This window comes from Podarcis cretensis (assembly GCF_951804945.1).
Source record: "Podarcis cretensis genome assembly, chromosome: 9".
Taxonomy (NCBI): domain Eukaryota; kingdom Metazoa; phylum Chordata; class Lepidosauria; order Squamata; family Lacertidae; genus Podarcis; species Podarcis cretensis.
In genome coordinates, this window is record NC_137178.1 from 38,195,078 (window position 1) to 38,215,029 (window position 19,952).

Genomic DNA, 19,952 nt, shown 5'->3' on the forward strand with positions numbered 1-19,952 from the left:
CACAATAACGGTATATAAGATGTTTGCATGCAATAATATTTTAAAGTTTCTGTTTGTAGATTCTTTGATCGGTCTAATTCCTAAAATGGAAACATTGGATTATTGATACTCAGAGTTGACCCATTGTAATTAATAGACATGACTAACTTGGACCCATTAATTTCAGTAGGTCTACTCTGAGTAGGACTAGCTTTAAATACAGTTCATTAATTTATCTGTTAATTTCTCAAGTATTTGAGATCATTCAAAATGAACTGTCTGATAATAAGCCACAAGAAGATTTGTTTGTTTTTATTTGTCCATATTAAAGAGAGTCTTTTGCAAGACCAGAGGCATGTTTTTAAAATTATCCTTTTTAGTCTATACAAAGGCTATTTGTATATTTAAGAACAAAATATCCATATTCATTAATAAGCTAAACATTTTTCCTTCACTTTTAAAGGTTTCCTCCAAACTACAGCGGATGATTTTTGCTTCTATTATACAAGAAAAGATGGTGGCTTGTGCTTTCCAGATTTTCCAAGAAAACAAGTTCGAGGACCAGCTTCTAACTATTTGGACCAGATGGACGAATATGGCAGAGTAGAAGATATCAACAGGTTCATAAAGATAAATACTGCTTAATCTAAAAAATCTGACAAATCTTTGTAGTTGACATTGAGTTGAGTCAGTCTTTGCTTATGCTTCCCAGCTGTGTCATCCAGATGTTGCCTTCTCTTGCTGTTGTTAGCAATCTATTCTTTATAATGTATTGAATTCTTGTGTAATACGTACTTTACTAATGATTCATTGACTTCATTCTGGATCAAATACATTGCAGATGTGTTATCTGAAATGTTATCTAAATTTAATTGTTGGTAATTTGATTTTCCCCTCTGATTTCTTATCAGTTAACCACTCCTGGTTGTTGTTTTGCCCCTCTTCTACATTATCCACTTATGACCAAAAATGGATTTCCATCATTTAAGTTTAGTGCAGCAAATATTACACCTCCCCCGCAGGCTGAAGGGTTCTTATGTGTTCAGTATTTAGTACTCATCCCAGGGTAATGGGAAATTTAACCTGTGTTTTGAACACAGAGAGATTAGGGTCAGGAGGAGTTTGGAGTTGAAAGGACAGTCTCATTTTTCATAAATTTGCTTCAGTCTCTCTCTTCTTTTTTCCAAGTTCAGTTTTAATTCTAACATCTATACTACCTCATGATGGTCAATTGACCCCTTGGGTTAATACTTCGGCCTTTTTTTTTTAAAAAAAAAGGTTAACATTCAGATAAAAGTATATTTGCCCCTAATTCCTCCAATTCTAGAAAAAAAATCTGTAAATAGTATTTATGTAGGTGTGTATTATATTATCCTGCAATATATAGTGTATTATATAATGCATAAAATTTGATAATAATATGTTATGTATTATACATTCTGTTATATATATGATCTCTACAAGCTATTGGGCTTTATTCTGTTTATAATTACCGTTAATTGTAACAATTCCAAAAGTTAGTCCGAGTCCTTTTTCAAATAGTGTGCTGTTTTTAATTTAATTTTGAATATGTTGGCATTTAGAAATTAATCACATGTTGCATTTAAGTAAGATTATGGGTCAGTTATGCATCTGTCCATTACTTTTCACTTACCATTGTGTGCACCACAATCCCATGTGTGCGAACACAGAAGCAGAGCACAACAAATACAAATAAGCCACACATTCAGCAGGTGTCAGTTCCCCTCCCCAATTCTAGTTAATTTCAGCCAAAATCTCCAACCAAAACCTCTAAATGCTCCCTCCTTGCCTCTCTATTCAACCCCCCCCCCACTTGTAGCTGTCCTCTACCTCCTTCCTTTACCTGGAGTGATGTCACCTATATCTATGTCCAAATAGTTGAGAGAGATTCTCAAATATCAGGAGACCTTAGTCCTATTGTTAGCTCCCATAGCAGCCCTGGACTATTGGTGAGCAATTTGGCTTACAAGGGGCTGGGCAGCCAGCAGCTGAGGCATGTTGTCGCATCTCCCTCAGTCACTTTCTGTCAGATTGAAAGCTACCTCACCTTCAGATTGAAATATGTGATACCCAACATTGCCTTTGCTTGCCCTGCTGAATACAGCTGACCATGTGAATAGTAGGAACAAGACATTGCCTATTGTAGCACATGTTCTGATTTCTTGCAAATTGCTTTTCTTGCAGGAAATTTTAAATAGGGAGGCAGTAATCTATAGGTATAACAAAAATGGTGTTTTATTACTTTTTTAAGGAAGCATAAACACAACTGCTTTTGCATCCATGAGGTTGCAAGTGGCCTGAGGCAGCCTGTTGGAGCAACACATTGTGGAGATGGATCACAGCGCCTGTTCATTCTGGAGAAAGAGGGATATGTAAAGATTTTCACACCTGAAGGTGATTTAATCAAGGAGCCATTTCTGGACATACACAAGCTTGTTCAAAGTGGAATAAAGGTTAGAATTCTTTTTATTTACCATTGCCTGCCTATTTGCTTTTTGATATACTCACTACATTACTTTTTCTACAGCTTCAACTTTTGCCACCTTTGGTTTTAAATGATAAAATAGTAAGCAAATATTTTAAAAGGAGAGTGCCAGCTAATTGATCTCTTAATAAAACATCTCTCCTCTTTCTCTTCATAGTTCCAACCCAGTGAACATTCATTATGCTTAAGATTCATTTATTTAGACTTAGATTGGCCAGCTAATTCAATAGGCTCAACAGCAATATAGTTACAGTGGTAGGGCATATGCTTTGTATGTCTACGGTTCTGAGTTCAGTCTTCAGCACTGCCTGTTAGCAAAGGAGATCATGTGGCAGGGTTGGAGAAATCCCTGTCCCTGAATGCTTAGAAGGCTCCCACCAGCCACAGGAAAAGGCATGATTTAGTATAAGGCTTCATATAGTAAAATGCTCGGCTCCATTGACACCTATAACTTAAACCTTTCTATTTAAATATTTGTTCTTTATCACATAATTGTGTGCATAATATTATCAGTACAGTGAAATAATTTGAATCCAGGTCACAAATTATTCCACTCAAGAATGTGGTTCTCTATAGCTGATTTCTGTGGAAACAGTTTTGATCCTTTAGCTATTTGTTTCTTGACACCTAATGTGGCTAGCCATTCTCGTTGTTGAATACAGAAGGGGGAGCTCTCACTGCATCTGCTGCTTGAGAGGATGGCTCTTCCTTGCCCTTTTCGGTGCATGATAAGATGCAACTATGCTCTGTTCTTCTTCTTGAATTGATTGGATTTTAAGTAACTTGCAAGCTTTTCAACCTCCTGAAATGTGTTTTGCTCCTAAATGCAGCAAGTTAAAATAAAAAGTATTGCATCATTGAACACCATGTGTTCAATGAACCATGAAATGTGTTTTGCTCATTTGAGATGCAACTTTCCCTTATTTCATTACTGCTTTATACACAAAATGGCATTTAAGTTTTGTGGTGAGACTTGGTATAGCAATAATATATTTTTAAAGCATGACACATTGTCTGAATAACAGTTTTCAGGAAATGTCTAAATGATTTCTAAGAGATTAACATTCTATGGTCTTTTAAATGTGTTTGTGGGAGGGGCGTTATTGGTTTCCTTGTGTTTTATTACATACTGTATTTTGTGTTCTCATTTTGTATTTTTATGTTGTGAACTGCCCTGTGATCTTTGGAAGAGGGGCAGTATGCAAATTTAATTAATTATAATAATACAGTAATAACAATATACTGTTTTGGTAACTTAATTATATGAGGGTATAGAGTCATAACATAGTCCTTTTGCAGATCTTATAAGACAGTATTCGCCCACCTGGTGCCTTCCAGCTGTTCTTGTCTACAATTATCATCAACCCCAGCCAGCACGGCTATGGGAGATGCAATCCAAAACATCTGGAGGGCACCAGGTTGGCAAAGGCTGCTATAAGACAAACTTCCCCTGTTTTTCTTTTAGACAGCTTGAGCAGCAGACTATGGAACAAAACGTGTCCCTTTGAAACTTACAAAGCTATTGTATCAAAGTTCTATTGTATTGAGATCAACCGTTTAAGTAATGATAGTAGTGTTTTAATAATAAATCTAATGAAAACAACATGATAAAAGCACAAAGCCTCTGAAGAGAATGAAAGAACCCCCGTGAAAGAGAAAACATATGTCAGGGAAATGATACTGAAGATAGGCTCTTAAGAATATATGAGCTAGACTCCTTGACCTCAGCCACCTTCTGCTCCCCTCCAGGCTACGAACTGTTTTTGCTTGTCACAATGGCTTAAATTTTAATAGAAAGTTTCCCTAAATCTCGAACCACATCTGCTTCTTTGTTTCTTTCCACAGCCAAATTCCTCAGCGAGGCCAACTATACATACTTCAGTGGTTCCATATATATTTTTTGTTGCGGGGTGGAGGGAGTAAAATATTCTTATATAATTCCTTTAGGAATAATTTCGAAAGTTCACAGTTTGCCACAATCACAGTGTATTACAGATAAACGTAAAGGTATTTCAGCTATGCATATTGAGTTCTTAAGTCGATTGCCTGCCAACCAATTTTTTTCACAAGCGCTGGCATTTGCGCATGCGCTCCTTTCCAAACCAACAAACTTCAAACAGTTTCTGTTCATTATTGAGGCTTTCATAGATTCTATGGAGTTTCTACAAAGAAAATAAAGATATAAATAAGGTGCATTTCACACTTTATGCAGCAGTTTCCCCTCTATCTCTGGCATTGAACATTACAGTGGTACCTCGGGTTACATAAGCTTCAGGTTACATACGCTTCAGGTTACAGACTCCGCTAACCCAGAAATAGTACCTTGGGTTAAGAACTTTGCTTCAGGATAAGAACAGAAATCGTGCTCCGGCGGCGCGGCAGCAGCAGGAGGCCCCATTAGCTAAAGTGGTGCTTCAGGTTAAGAACAGTTTCAGGTTAAGAACCTCCAGAACGAATTAAGTACTTAACCCGAGGTACCACTGTACAACATTTGTGAGAGCATCAACATATTTTTCTATAGACAAACTTGTGCACTGGCTGTGAAGTGGGGCAGCATCTCAAGCTGATTTTTTGTGTGTGCAATGACGCCACTATTTAATATACCAAAATTGTCACTATACAGATGATTTCTATGTGAAGGGGTTCAGAAACCCCTCTTTCTACACAGGGTGACAAGCCCTCCAGATGTTGCTGAACTACAACTCTCATACAACAGCTGCATTGGCTGCCAGTTTGTTTTCAGGTCCAATTCAAAGCAATCATGCTAGTGCTTAAAGTCCTAAATGATTTAGACCCCAAATATCTGAAATACCATCTCCTTCCCTACAGACCCTCCAGCTGTTGTGATCAGCAGAGGGGGCCCTCTTGGCATTTCCACCTCCCTCAGAGGTTCATTGGGGCGGCCCAGGAGAGATTATTCTCCATGGGAGGCCCTAAGTTGTATGTCTGGCTTCTTCACTATACAGCTTTCATTAAATGCTGAAGATACACATCCTCATTTTTATTTTTATTTTATTTATTTCACAAAATATATGTGCCTCTTGATTGTAAAGCAACAACAACCTAGCCTTTGACACCTGGGATGTGTCAGGGCCCCCCACTATTACCACGACTGCACTCTGTTCTATTTTTAATTATGAATTTTAAACTGTTGTAACCCACCCTGGGACCTGCTGGTGAAGGGTGGGTAATAAATTTAAAAATGATGATGATGATGATGATGATGATGATGATAACCCCTGGTCATTGGCTGTCCTTACTGGGGCTGATGAGAGTTAAAGTTCATCAGCCTGAGGGCCACAGGTTCTCCATTCCTGTTCTGCAAGATCTGGCTTTCCTTAACTTGCTCTTGCTGCTGCTTCTGCTGTTTATTTCTAGTACACCAAATGCAGAGAGAGCTAAGAACCTTTTACCTTTGTAGAATCTGAAGGGATATGTGCTCAGGTCAGACACAGGTGAACCGAGCTGTTCCTACATTTTTACTGTACTTCTCTCTGCCTCACAAGATCTAGACACCAGCACTTTCCATATTATGATTTACATCACAAGAGTGTCTTGGCAAGAGAACCCTTGCCTGAACAGCCTTGTAGCCACAATTTTATGCCACGAAGTTATGCAAGCTTAAACCACTGAAAGCAACACAAGCGGGTTGAATGACAGCCCTATAAATCGAAAATATACTTGCCCTAAATTCTGATCATAAATGCATTTATTTGGGGACCCGAATAGGTGAGTCAGGGAACCTGGATTCCATGCAGGATGCTAGGAGGGAAAATCAGGGGGGAAGGGAGTAGCAGAGAGAGAAAGTGAAAAGAGGGCGACTGAAAGAAAACAAAACTGCAGTGCCCCTGCCCACATTGACTTTGGCCCCTGCTCACCACTTGCATGCAGTCTCTGACTAATTACTCCTGAGAGAATGTGGCCCTGAATAGAAAAAGCATGTTCCCCTTACATTCAAATATTCAAGCAAACAGGCAGAGTTACCGCAGAGCGGACTCCAATCCTTTTGGCCCCCACTGCAGGGCAGAGGTAGGATGAGAGTCTTCTATCCAACATTTTTTTATCCTCTCCCTTTCAGAACTGTGATGAGGAGCAGAACAAAGTGTTTTGAATGTTCTCTTTTCTTTCATATGAACTATATCTCCCACTGGTGTGGCACCGCTGTTACTAGATCTTAAAAGAGAAGGAAATGGATCGTGCTGATAGTTTGGTAAAGAAGGAAGTGTTGTTGACATTTTGTAAGGATTAAATACAGCTTGGTGTTTTCTGAACAGGGATGTAGGAAGGCAGCGATTTCCCAACCTGTGTTCTTCACAATCAACGCCGTTTCCATTCCACTGTAGTTTAGTTTCTGCCAAATACTATGCCATTCTCCTCCCTTCTATTTAATGTAAGTTATGCAACTTACATAAACTACGTAACCATTTACATAACTTACATTCATCTCAGTGTAAAGGAAATGTCAAAACAATGTTTTTAAAAGCCATGAATTACACACCATTTGCAGACTTTTTTATATATATACAAAGAGATGATGTGAATGAATACTGATCATTTTTGCTTCACTGATTTCCATCCCTGACAACAGATGAACATGTGAACTCCAGCATCCTTCACTTCCTTTTCCATTTTTGTTGGAATAAGATGAAAAATATGGAATGCACCCAAGTGCTATAGAGACCTGTAGCTCTGAACAAGATAACTATTAGCTTTTGCTTGCAGTTGTGGAACACTGCAGTACTATTTAGGCAGTCTGTTTTACACTAAATACATTATGGCCTTTGTTGATTTTGGGCCCAGTGGCCTATGTTAGAAGAACCTAGATGAGGATGATACTTTATCATTTTCCATGAACATGTATAGGTTTAATGCTCTGTGTTTCCTCAAGAGGAATCCCATGGTGTCAATTAACTGAACTTGTTCCAAAACAAGGCTCTATTTGGAAAATATAGTTTTCATTGTGGGTGTTCCTTGAAATTGTATGCCTTATACCCTGCTATTATGGAGATGTGTGCAGTAGGGTGAAGACTGCCAGCTTCTTTTCCATGCAGTGTATGAATTAGAGCTGCATCCCACACACAGTGCTAGATAATTTGTGTTTCAATTTTGCTATGTGTACAACTCATTTTAGAGCATTCAACAATTTTAAAAAGTGTTTAAAAAGTCTTCTGGCATGTCATTTGTTGTAAGCAAAGGAATATTCTATTTAGAAATTTTCAAAACCAACTAAATGAGATGTTATTTAGAAAATGTAATTAAAGAAAGGAGGTTGACTGTGTGTGTGTGTGTGTGTGTGTGTGTGTGAGAGAGAGAGAGAGAGAGAGAGAGAGAGAGAGAGAGAGAATAGCCACATCCTGAGGTCCTTTGTCAAAAGTCAGTACAAGCAATGGAGGCACAAAGACAGGAAAGAATAGCCGCAGTTACCTATGCTCTGGTAACCTCCCAACTGGATTGCTGTAACAGGCTCTGTGTGGAGTGACTCTTGAAGATAATTTGGAAGCTACAACTTGTGCAGAATGCAGCGGTCAGGATGCTAACTGGTATCAGGAGGTGGACCCCTATAATGCTAGTTTTCCAGGAACTACACTGATTCTTGATCAGCTTCTGAGTCAAATTTAGGGTGTTGATGTTAACTTATAAAGCCCTAGATGACTTGGGCCTAAATGATGTGAAGGAGCACCTCCTCTGATATCAACCTGCTCTGGCCTTAAAATCTCTATGAGGGGCTTTCTTGATGGTCCCACCCACATTTGAGGTACAGGGAGTGAATGCAAAGAAAAGGGCTTTCTTTGTGGCAGCACCCCATCTCTGGAATGACTTACTACCAGAGGTACATTTGGCATCAGTGCTGATGCCATTCCATAGGCAACTGAAGACGTGCCTCTCTGTGTAAGCATTTTTAAGAAGTTCATTTATTTATTTTTTGTTAAGGATATGCTAGCTGTGTATTAGATTTTACTGTTTCCATTCTAGTTTTGATGAAAGCTTTGATATAACATTGGTTAGGATCCAGTTTTATATCATTTTTGGTGTTTTAATTCATGCTTAGGTTACTGGAAGCTGCCTGGTTGACATTGACACATGGCAAGGCCTTCTTAGTGATGGTTCCCCTTTTGTGGGAATGCCTCCCCCTCATCTGTCTCCTTCATTGTTGACTTTCAGGAGGAATTTAAAAACAACCCTGTTTACCCAGGAATTTAATGGGTAAACTGTTGCTAGCAACCCTAAAATTATTAACACAGGGAATGTGAAGGTTTTTAGAATATAACTGTTTGGGGAATGTTTTTAATGGTATTGCTATTGATGTGTTTGCTGCCCTGGGCTCCTCTGGTAGGAAGGGCAGGTTATAAATTGAATAAATAAATATTATTATATGTAATATGCCTTGGGGCTATCAATGAAGAACAGGCTTATAATTGAATAAATCAAAACAAAACATCAGGGTCATGAGGCATAAAGATCTCACTATACCATTTCCCCAGTGTGTTTCTTTGAAGCCTCTTAAAAGAATACACCCTTTTCCACCCCAGCTGATGTCCTCAGATATCAGGACAAATGAACTTTATCTAAGGTGCAAGTGCGGGGAATTGTAGCTCTCCAGATTTTGTGGAACTATATCACTGGAACATTGGAAACTGCCTTATAACAAGTCGGTCCATTGGTCCATCTAACTCAGTATTGACCATGTTGACTGGCAGTGGCTCTCCAGGGTTTTGAAAGGGGACATTCCAAGCCTTACCTGAAGGTGCCAGGGTTTGAATCGTGGACATTCTGCAAGGTTTACTACTCAGCTGCACCCTTCACTAATACCCACCAAACATACCACCAAAGGATGATGATCAACTAACTCCCTTATCTCTGAGGTTACATGTGAAAGGGTCAGACACCTAGCTTACTTAGTGTGATTAAGTTATACACAGTGTGATAAGGTAAAGGTAAAGGTACCCCTGCCCATACGGGCCAGTCTTGACAGACTCTGGGGTTGTGCGCCCATCTCACTTAAGAGGCCAGGGGCCAGCGCTGTCCGGAGACACTTCCGGGTCACGTGGCTAGCGTGACATCGCTGCTCTGGCCAGAGCCAGAGCCGCACACGGAAACGCCGTTTACCTTCCCGCTGGTAAGCGGTCCCTATTTATCTACTTGCACTTTGAGGTGCTTTCGAACTGCTAGGTTGGCAGGCGCTGGGACCGAGCAGCGGGAGCGCACCCCGCCGCAGGGATTCGAACCGCCGACCTTTCGATCGGCAAGTCCTAGGCGCTGAGGCTTTAACCCACAGCGCCACCTGCGTCCCAGGTAAGTTATTACATTTCCAGCTCCAATCTTTTCCTCCTAATTCACAGGCAGAGCTCTAGCAGGATATAACATGATTTTTAAAGGCTAAACCTGCTGACAGATGGTTTACCTTTCTGCTCATCATTTCTACCTTATATCATATGAATCTGGTCTTAGTTTCCATAGAATCTTTTAAAGTGAAGATCGTGTTCTTCTCCTATGGTTGAAATAAATAAATAAATAAATAACACCAAGGAGAAGCTGAAGCTGTTTCGTCAACACCACATGTGTAATTTGCCAGCTAAAACTCACATTTTTCCTACTTGAAAATAAATAAATTGCCATTAAACCAATATTGGCTATTATATTTAATTTGGAAAAGTGGCTATATGATCTGTGGGATCTGGTTGCCCATTTGTTTTTGATTTAAAATAGAAGTTGTTCAGACTTAAATAAAATTCAGAAACTGAAATGCAGGGTTTTTTTTAATGATACTAACCAAAAGGCCTCAGTAAGAATAGAAGGAACACAATCCACCTTTAAAATAATTTAAATCAGCAGTAAGTTCTGGAAAAAGAGCCAGCAGGGGATAGTTGCCAAATTACTCCCACCAAGCCAGCCAATCAGGAGTTGGTGAAGGAATCCAGTTGTGCTTTCTGTCTGTGTTGCTGTATGTCTGATGTCTTGGATTCATTTTATGTCACAGGGGTGGGGTGGTGCTACTGCTGATAATGCCAGAGTGGAAATATCAAACAAGAAGGGACCACTATGTAGTTACATTGCAGGCCACAGTTCTGTAACCTTGGAAGTGGAACATACTTACCTGGCAAGTGAACATAGCATTGCCTCCTTTCCAATAGCAGATGTTGTGGTGGGGTAGAGGTGCCTTCCTGACACTAGGAGGTTGCAGCTTACTTTGATGGGGACAGAGTGGTTGGGTATACTGAAGTATTATCAGAATCGCTGTGTTGACTTCACAAGTGCAGCCATGCAGTCCTATTTTCACAATCACTCTGCCCCATCCTGAAAGCTGCACAAATGCTGGACAGTGGAAGAGTGCACCTTTGGGGATAAAGTCACACTGTTGGAGAGTCACAGTGCCTGCTGTGGCTGTAGAGACCAATACGGGTGAGACATGTTTTATTGCAGCTGGGGTAGATGAAGGCATCTGGTTTCGCAACTATAGGTGCACCATGGAGTTTCTTCTCTGTGTGCTCCTCCCAGTGGTCATTGCTCCTCTGGTCACTGCTGTGGATATACGACCTGACTGTCTGTCTCCAGGCACTGCACTTGTTTGCAAGGGATTCCCATATGGTGGGGTTAATATTGCCAGCCTTCATGTCACATTTGCAGACAACTTTGTAACGTAGAATTGATCTGCCACAGGCCTAGTGCCTGAAGCCAGCTCCTTGTAGAGCACATCCTTGAGGATCTTGTCATCTTCCATTCTATGTATGTGTTATTCACGTTATTCAAACCATATTTTGATATGTGATTAAGTGTGCCAAGCCTCTCTGTATTATGCAGCGCACAATGCACAAATGACAGTCAGAAAACTAAGTATATCTGTGCCACAGACCTCTTACAAGGTATAAACATGTTGTCAGTTGAATCCTTGAGAGCCAGTGTGGTGTAGTGGTTAAGAGCGGTAGACTCGTAATCTGGTGAACCAGGTTCGCATCTCTGCTCCTCCACATGTAGCTACTGGGTGGCCTTGAGCTAGTCACACTTCTTTGAAGCCTCTCAGCCCCACTCACCTCACAGAGTGTTTGTTGTGGGGGAGGAAGGGAAAGAAGAATGTTAGCCGCTTTGAGACTCCTTCGGGTAGTGATAAAGCGGGATATCAAATCCAAACTCTTCTTCTTCTTCTTCTTCCTTATGATAGAAATTTCTACTGAACTTCTGCTTGAATTCCGTTCAAGATCATAATCTTCATTTCCATAACCTGTGGTCTGAACTAGGCATAACAATGAATGTGGGATCCCTGCCCAAAAAGGCAAGTCAGGCTTCCCTTCTTTTGACAAGGATCATATTGTGAGAAACATTTCTCCGGCATCCCACCCACAACCCTAGCATCAGCCAATGATGTGAACTGAAGAGAGACACATGGTTTGATTATGTTACCATAGTATGGAAGTATCCCAAGCTTAGGTATCCCAGGGTTGAATAAGTCTGCTTTATTGTACTGATGTTCTCAACAGGAAGCAAGAACCAGGGCTCTTCCTGAGATAAAAGCAGCAGTTCTGAAAGCAAAGGGCATAAAAGGAAGAAAGGCAAGGGCATGTTAGCTTCTCAAGAGGTATCTGGGAGCCACTGCAGGAGGCAGAATGCTGGACTTGATATGCCTTTGGCTTAATCCAGAGCTGCTTGTCAAATTTTTTGTTATGTTTATGAGGAGCTGGCCTACATGGTGTGACAAGGTTATAAAATAATATATAAAGTAGATAAATTAAGAAAAAGAGCACTATACTTTTGTGGGTGTTTTTCCTCTTCAAGTTAAGCACCAACATTCAGTGATCGAATTACTTCAGACATTTCATAGTTTTAGCATCAGGGAGGTCTGTTATGACAACACAGAGGTTTATCTAATCTAGGAAGATCAGGTCCCTGAATTTACTTTCTTAGGTATTTATAATGTGCTAGCCATCATAGTGCTAGCACATTATAAATGTTTGCTTTTCCTTGTATGGGCCTTTGTTTGCTTTTCCTTGTATGGGCCTTTGTACTTGATATAATCATAGGGAAATGTTTCTTCTTGATGTACATGTTGTGCACTTTGGTGGGCTTTCAGCTGGCATGTTTTCAGCTATGCCCCACAAAAGTCACAATGGTGATGGTATGCTTTATGCTTCAACCATCTGAAGCAAATAGCAATTGCTCTAAGCAATTCCCAAGTCCTGACAAAACGAGGATACAGCTAGTATACTTCCATTGACGTATATACTGTGCAAGATATACAAGGGGCACTGAAGTCAACAATAATATCAAAATATGTGCAGTTTTCATGGCAAATCTGGAAAAAGGTGGAGGAGAACCTAGGAAAGGGATGAAAACCTAAGCATGGTCATACTAAAGGTGATCCAGATGGCCTATCATACTCCAGTGTGTGTCACGCAGGAATTACGGTATGTCAGGCATTTGTTCCATGTAGTTGTAATCACTTGGAAGGGCAGAATGAGGTTGTTCCACCATTGTGCCTTTCACACCCCTTTCCTCCCCCTTCCCAAACCATTCATTAAAGAGATCATCTAGAAAGGATATGGTCTCCTCCTGGCTGAGAATGCTCATCATGCAGTATTCCCAACCTTTTCCAGATGTCACCCCTCGAAAGAAGACAAGATCTGGACCTGGAAAGGGATGCAGGGGCAGAGTGCTGCCCCACCCCCATGGAATTATAATTACACAAGAGGGAATATCTGAAAAGAGCTATGATGTGCTTTTTGGATGTCAGTACTAGAAGGTGCAGTCAACAAAATACTTTGTACTACCATATTGCCAGATAGAAGGAATTCACGAGTCAGAATTGTCATTTTAAGGACTTAAGCTGTGGATTTAAGGCTGTGTGGAGATAAACTTTCGAACCAAAGCATGTTTTAAGAAGAGCGTGGAATGTATAAGAGCTTTGGAATGACGCAGTTAAAAATGCCGTCGCCATATTGGGAAGTTCTGTCGGTGAACTTAAGTCTGAGAGGAGAAATAGAGAAATAGAGATGTTTTTATATTGTGGGTGAAACTCCTCAGTGGGACTTAAGAATGACAGTTCTGTAATTAATGATGGAAAGAGCGCTGCTATCTATGAAGGTGATGATATCTCGATTTGAGGATTGGAAGAACGGAAAATTCACACAGGATTATTATTGGTGTTTATCGGCTTAAGGAGACTATCAGAAGAGATCATAAAGAAAAAAGAGAAAATATATGAACAAGATGTGACGTGGAAACAGCAAGATAAGACTGGATAGAATTATGAACTCTGTTTGGACTGATTTGGATTGATTTGGACATTAACGCAGTAGCAAGAAGATGATCAGAATCCCCCTTCGGATCTTGAAATATGGGTCCCCCCAACAAAATTTAAAATTCGGCTTTGTAATTCGGAATTTATGTGATGTGATTTAATTTGATTTGATTGGCTGGTTAATAAAAATTATTTTTTTAAAAAAAAAAAAAAGATAGAAGGAATTCCTCCTATTTATGAAATCTGACTTAACAAATGTTGTCCCATGTGGAATGCTGATCATGTGTGGGCACTCCCCTTTCAGAACCTAGGACTTTTACCATACCACAAGTCACATTTAGGTGGCTGGTGTGATTAAAATGAGAGGTTCTGAGTGATGAGCAGTGGTGAATGGTTCACCAACAGAGGAGCCCATTTCCAGTCCGTTTTAAGGCATTCCCTCACTCATTTTATCATTTTGACTAGCCTTAGTTAAGTCAGAAAAAGCTATGAACCACTGCCCTGAGGTAGTCGTTCATAGGATGTGGTGAGTTTTAGAATCTGTCCCAAAGCATTGTCTGGAGGCACATGATGCAGCTGTCTTGTCAAAGCAACATATTTCTGGGTGTGGGTAATGTCTGGATGGAAGACCATCTGAGCACCAACTGTCTGCAGTCTTGATTTCCATGGTGGAAGAAAGCTGGATGCAAGTGCGTTAAATATATAAAAATAAAAAATTGGCACATGAGCTACCTTTGGTGCTTTATACCATTGGTTTTCCATGTACCACTGCTAAACCTCAGGTCCTTTTTGTGGACTTCCCATAGACATCTGGTTGGCCACCGTGAGAACTAGATGGCCTGATCCAACAAGGCTCTTATTATGTTCTCTTCATGGCACACAGTGCCATACACTTTCCATTCAACAGTGGAAGAGAGAATGGAGGATCTCTTCCTTCAGCTTGTGTGGCATCCTTTGGCCTTTTGCTGCATTGGAGGAATGGAAAGCAAAGCAAAGCAGTTACATTAGCCAAATACTTTTTTAAGAAGTGTGATGGAGCTAGCCACTTCCATCCTGCTTCCCAAGTATAATATTTGAGCTTCAGCTGGAGCACTGCAGCTTACATCACTGCAACTCAAGCCAGCCTATAAGACCAGATTATTTCTTCCTAAGGATGAAGATTGTACTTCTAGGCCTGTGATGTGTACAGTGACAGGTGCTATTCGATTTTATTAAGGACTCCTTGCTACAAGGAAAATCAGTGACCTTGTTGTTAAAGGACAGCACTTAATTCTCTGAAATGCTTTTTCTTCTTACTCCCCTGCTCATTGGTTGAGCACATGCCATGCATGTAAAAGTTCCCAGATCCATTCAGCCTGTGGCATCTCCACAATGGGCTGAGTCCTCTCTGAAACCCCAGAGAGCTGTTCCCAGACAGCATAGGTTAAATGCACCAATAGTCTCACTCTGTATGAGGTGGCTTCCTGTATTCCTTCCTTCTTTGGCAAATATTAGAAAAATAATAATAATAGTGGCATAGACATGGTTTCCCTTTAGCAATTAGGATGTGAAATATGAGATACGATTTTTAACAGTGTGTGCATGTGAAGCATTTTTCAGGATACAGACATAGAATCATAGAATCATAGAGTTGGAAGAGACCACAAGGGCCATCGAGTCCAACCCCCTGCCAAGCAGGAAACACCATCAGAGCACTCCTGACATATGGTTGTCAAGCCTCTGCTTAAAGACCTCCAAAGAAGGAGACTCCACCACACTCCTTGGCAGCAAATTCCACTGTCGAACAGCTCTTACTGTCAGGAAGTTCTTCCTAATGTTTAGGTGGAGTATGGTAATCTTCTGAACTTCCCTGTCCAATTTCAGATAGTGTTTACTGGTAGGCACACAGACTAAACCTTGGACACTTTTAAAGGACTGGTAAGGAAAAAATCTTCTAGATTCGTTCAAATTCAGAGAAATCTAATTTGATTAGCTTCTATGGTTCATTTTTTGCCCCTAAACTTAATCTGCAATATGCATTTGGAGAGACGGTTAGTATTGCTACAATCATTCTTTAGCATCTGTTTTCTCATAAACTTAAGCTCTTTAAAGTGTGTGTAAACAAGCCTTAAACTTCAAATACAAGCCACCCAAGAGATTACACAAAATAATAAAAGATTGTTAACAAACTTACTATGGAACAGCACAAAATTATGACCAGTAGACAAACATATTCAAGGACCAGGTCAAATGTCTGGAAAAATAGGATAGACAGATTTCTGCTTGCAGCATTAACATTTTGGTACAAAGCAGTCCACTCATGCAACTTCTTTTCATGGTGAATAAGTCCTCTCTCTCTCTCTCTCTCTCTCTCTCTATATATATATATATATAGTGAATACTTAAGATTTTCCATGGTTTGTGTAGCAAAGGTAATCCATATTTTCCATTTGGATAGAGTGCAGGATTTGGTCCCAGTGTTCAACAGGCCCCACAAAAAATTATAATTCCTGCATTTAAGCAGAAGCATGAAATAGACCCGGAGCAAATAGATAACTATTACATCCTAACTTATTAGCACCAAGTCAGAGTTTTCTCTCTGAGTCGAGTTAAAGGATAGACTAGAACTACTGGACTTCTATGGCATCATTTGAAAGCCCATACCATAAGTATATTCATGAATTCCCCAAATAATTTAGCTCAAAGTTGTCCAAATTCATAATTGGTGGTTTTTCTATGGCTTCAGTCTGGCCCAAGACTTGCAGAGTCCTCTGTGACTTCAGAAAAACTAAAGCAGTGGCAATCAAAGGCTATGACAGCTGGGATCTGCAAAAGGCTCTTTGATGTCACAGAGAACCTTGAAGGCCTTGCTGACTTACCTGCAAGAGTATCAGAAGCCCACTCTGACATCAGAGCAGCTCATCATCCCAAGGCATTAAGTGAGTCAGAACAAGAAAAGAAGAAAGAAATGGTAGCAAAGAGATTCAGCATAACACTAAGCCAAACTGTGACTTAGCACAAGCAAGCAAATGTGTGGGTTCATGGAGTGAAGATCATGGTTTGCAGTCCGTCCCCAGTCCTGTTATTGCCTCACAACCTGGAGCTACGCCACTGTTGGGCTTAGCATTATATCTGAACCTGGGCTCATGGTTTTTCTCCTCCAAGGGCAAACCTTTATTACAGCTTTTGGTTTGTCTGGAGCTACAGCAGTACTGGGGGATGAGTGCTTCAGCTGCAATTTTCATTCTAGGAACCCACACATTTGCTCATTCACCCATATTTGGTCAAAATGTTGGTCAGTGCATTTATTCTTCACAAACAGCTAAGGGAGCAATAAAAGCACCAAGTGTTCCATTTTCCACAACTAGAGTGGCCCCATTCAATGAATGGGCACTAGACTGTGGCCATAACACTTGTTCAAACTGTATTTTCTTCCACATTTTGTTAGTTTTATAGTTTGGCCATACTGTACATATGACAGAAAAGACTCCTGGTATTTCAGATTCACTGTATACCCCTTTCAGCTACTAAACCATGCACAACCATTTGTAAATATCAGTTCTTTTAAATAAAACGTCCTTCATGTGTGAATAATTTGGAAATATGCGCAGGAATACAGCTAAATGAATTTGCAATGCAGAGCCTAAACATTCAGTAATATCACCTGAATGGAGTAACATTTACAGTTATCTAAACTAAATTCTACTTCATATATTGCAACAATTCAAATTTTATTTATCCATGTATTGCATTTCTCATTTATTCATTAACTATGAAGAAACCTATAAACCTCCTTCTGATGGATGTATTCATTTAGTCTTCTCTTTGTAAAAACAAAAACAAAAAAGGATGGCTATTCACAGAAAAGAGAAAGAATTATTTGATTAGCAACTGGGATCTATTGTGCATATAGCAAAGCTCTGGTTCCCATCAGATAAATAGTTTTTGAATTCCACAACCAACTTTGAAAACAGGTTCCATACTGCTTTCTTCAAATAATTTACATTTCCAGTAAGCAGCCTGAGAAGCAGTTTAAAACTGGTGAAGTCTCTGTTAAATAGTAATACTCCTTGAAGAGTGTAACAAAGCTGGATAGCTCATGTTTCCCAGTATCTGAACTTTACTAAGTTCGTTGAATAAGTATTTGCTGCCCCACACCTGCCACTTACCTCTTCAGCCTCTCTTCTTGAGTGCTTTTCAGCCAACTGAGGCCATGTCTGTTATTGGACTTTGGCCTATTATTTATTAATTCTATTTATAACTCCCACTTCACCAATTGGTTCCAGGGCAGGGTACCTACAATGTAAAAGCAACAATCAAGCTTAAGAGTAAAGCTTTTTGGTGCAAAAAATATATAAAAAGGACAATTCCTAGATGCAAAGATTCAAGTTTGGGGCATTAACTATTTCAATACATGGTCAGCTGTAAATTTGCTGTGTGTCATGGGCTAATACTTATATAAATCAACCCCAAGCTGCTTGTTAATATGGGGGAGGCGGTGTTCTTCCACTAGTCTTATCCACTAAATTGTTTTCCTTCTGAGGATATGTGCAGCAAAAAAAACATATTGCTCCTTGGAAGACTCAAGGAAAGAAATTGCTCTTGACAAAAATCATGTCCGATTCAGGAAATATGTGGTTCAGCCACTTGGTAGCAATGACCATAATGTAATTAAACTTGGCATCCTCCCATGGGGATCATAACATAAACCAATAATTTCACAGGAAACTTCATTTTTTTAATAACACGGAAACCAGAAATAGCCTAAAGGGGAAAGTTTGGAAATTAAAATCTATATGATCAGAACAGAGGCTGTTTAAAGATATCCACTCAAGTATGAAAATTTCTGGAATGTGAATAAAATAAAAAGGTGTTACAGCAAGGTGGATGAAATTATTAAGACCGAACACATTGTATCTGGGAAACCATTTTAATTCATAATTAGGCTGTAAACTTACTGTAAAATGTAACAGCAATATCGTACTGTCATTGAACTAGCTTGCAGTGTTGAAAGTAAAGTTAAATACTTGAGGATTTTAAAAAAGGGAAAGGGTCAAATAACTAACAACTGGTATAATGACTAGAGCACAATCATTATACATTATACAGTGGTACCTCGGATTACAGATGCTTCAGGTTACAGACACTTCAGGTTACAGACTCCGCTAACCCAGAAATAGTACCTCGGGTTAAGAACTTTGCTTCAGGATGAGAACAGAAATCGTGCGGCGGCAGCACAAGGCCCCATTAGCTAAAGTGGTACCTTGGGTTAAGAACAGTTTCAGGTTAAGAACGGACCTCCAGAACGAATTAAGTTCTTAACCCGAGGTACCACTGTACATGCTAGAACACAGCAAGCTGAGGTACATATTCACAACCAGTGGGATGTAGTTAGGGTTAAGAGCATAAGAATAGCCTACTGGATCAGGCCAATGGCCCATCTATCCCAGCAACCTGTTCTCACGGTGACCAACCAGATGCCAATGGGAAACCAGCAAACAGAACATGAGCAACTGGTATTCAGAAGCATTATTGCCTGTAGCTGTGGAGGTAGAGCAAAACCATCATGTCTAGTGATTGATAGCCCCTTCCTCCATGAATTTGTCTAATCCTTTTTTTTAAAGCAATCCAAGTTGATGGCCATCACTGCCTCCTGGGGCAGCAAGTTCCACAGTTTGACTATGAACTGCATGAAGAAGCATTTTATCTGTCCTGATAACATTAAGGTTGTAAGGTTAAGCTACCAACATGAGTTTGACCAAACTGCAGGAGGCAGTAGAAGACAGGAGTGCCTGGCATGCTCTGGTCCATGGGGACACGAAGAGTCGGACACGACTAAACGACTAAACAACAACAAAGTAAGAACTAGTGTGGTATGCTTAGCTACAGTGCTAACTTTGACTGTGGGAAACTCAGGTTCTAATCAACCATAGGGCTAAGCCAAATAATAGCAGTATCAATAGTAATAATAGCAGTAGTAGCAGTAATACTGAAAACCTCAAGAAATCTTCACTATGGCTAGATGCAGTCCATCAACACAGATGAACATTTGGTTAATTTTTATGTCTAATTTTATCTTATTCTGAGTATGTAATAGTTTTGAGCGGTCATACAGTTTGCTTCAGGCATCAGACTTCTAAACAACGCTGTTCTTTTATTATTTCATTTATTGGATTTGCCAAAGTGCCAATGCGACAGACGCCCAGAGAAGTTAACATGAAATGAAACAAATGTTACAACTGACCTTATTTAATTAAT

At 39.9% G+C, this 19,952-nt stretch overlaps 2 protein-coding genes across 4 annotated transcripts in view; one reads left to right on the forward strand and one right to left on the reverse strand.

The window, feature by feature from the left end:
* HHIP (hedgehog interacting protein) overlaps positions 1-19,952 on the forward strand; it is a 76,743-nt gene that overhangs the window by 25,970 nt on the left and 30,821 nt on the right. For all 3 annotated transcript variants that reach the window (XM_079989493.1, XM_079989492.1, XM_079989494.1), the window contains exons 3-4: positions 443-599; positions 2,252-2,453. In XM_079989493.1, the coding sequence (XP_079845619.1) occupies positions 443-599; positions 2,252-2,453 (359 nt within the window). The remainder of the gene's footprint in view (positions 1-442; positions 600-2,251; positions 2,454-19,952) is intronic.
* The window catches only part of ANAPC10 (anaphase promoting complex subunit 10), a 134,842-nt gene that overhangs the window by 14,393 nt on the left and 100,497 nt on the right, over positions 1-19,952 (reverse strand). The window lies entirely within an intron of this gene.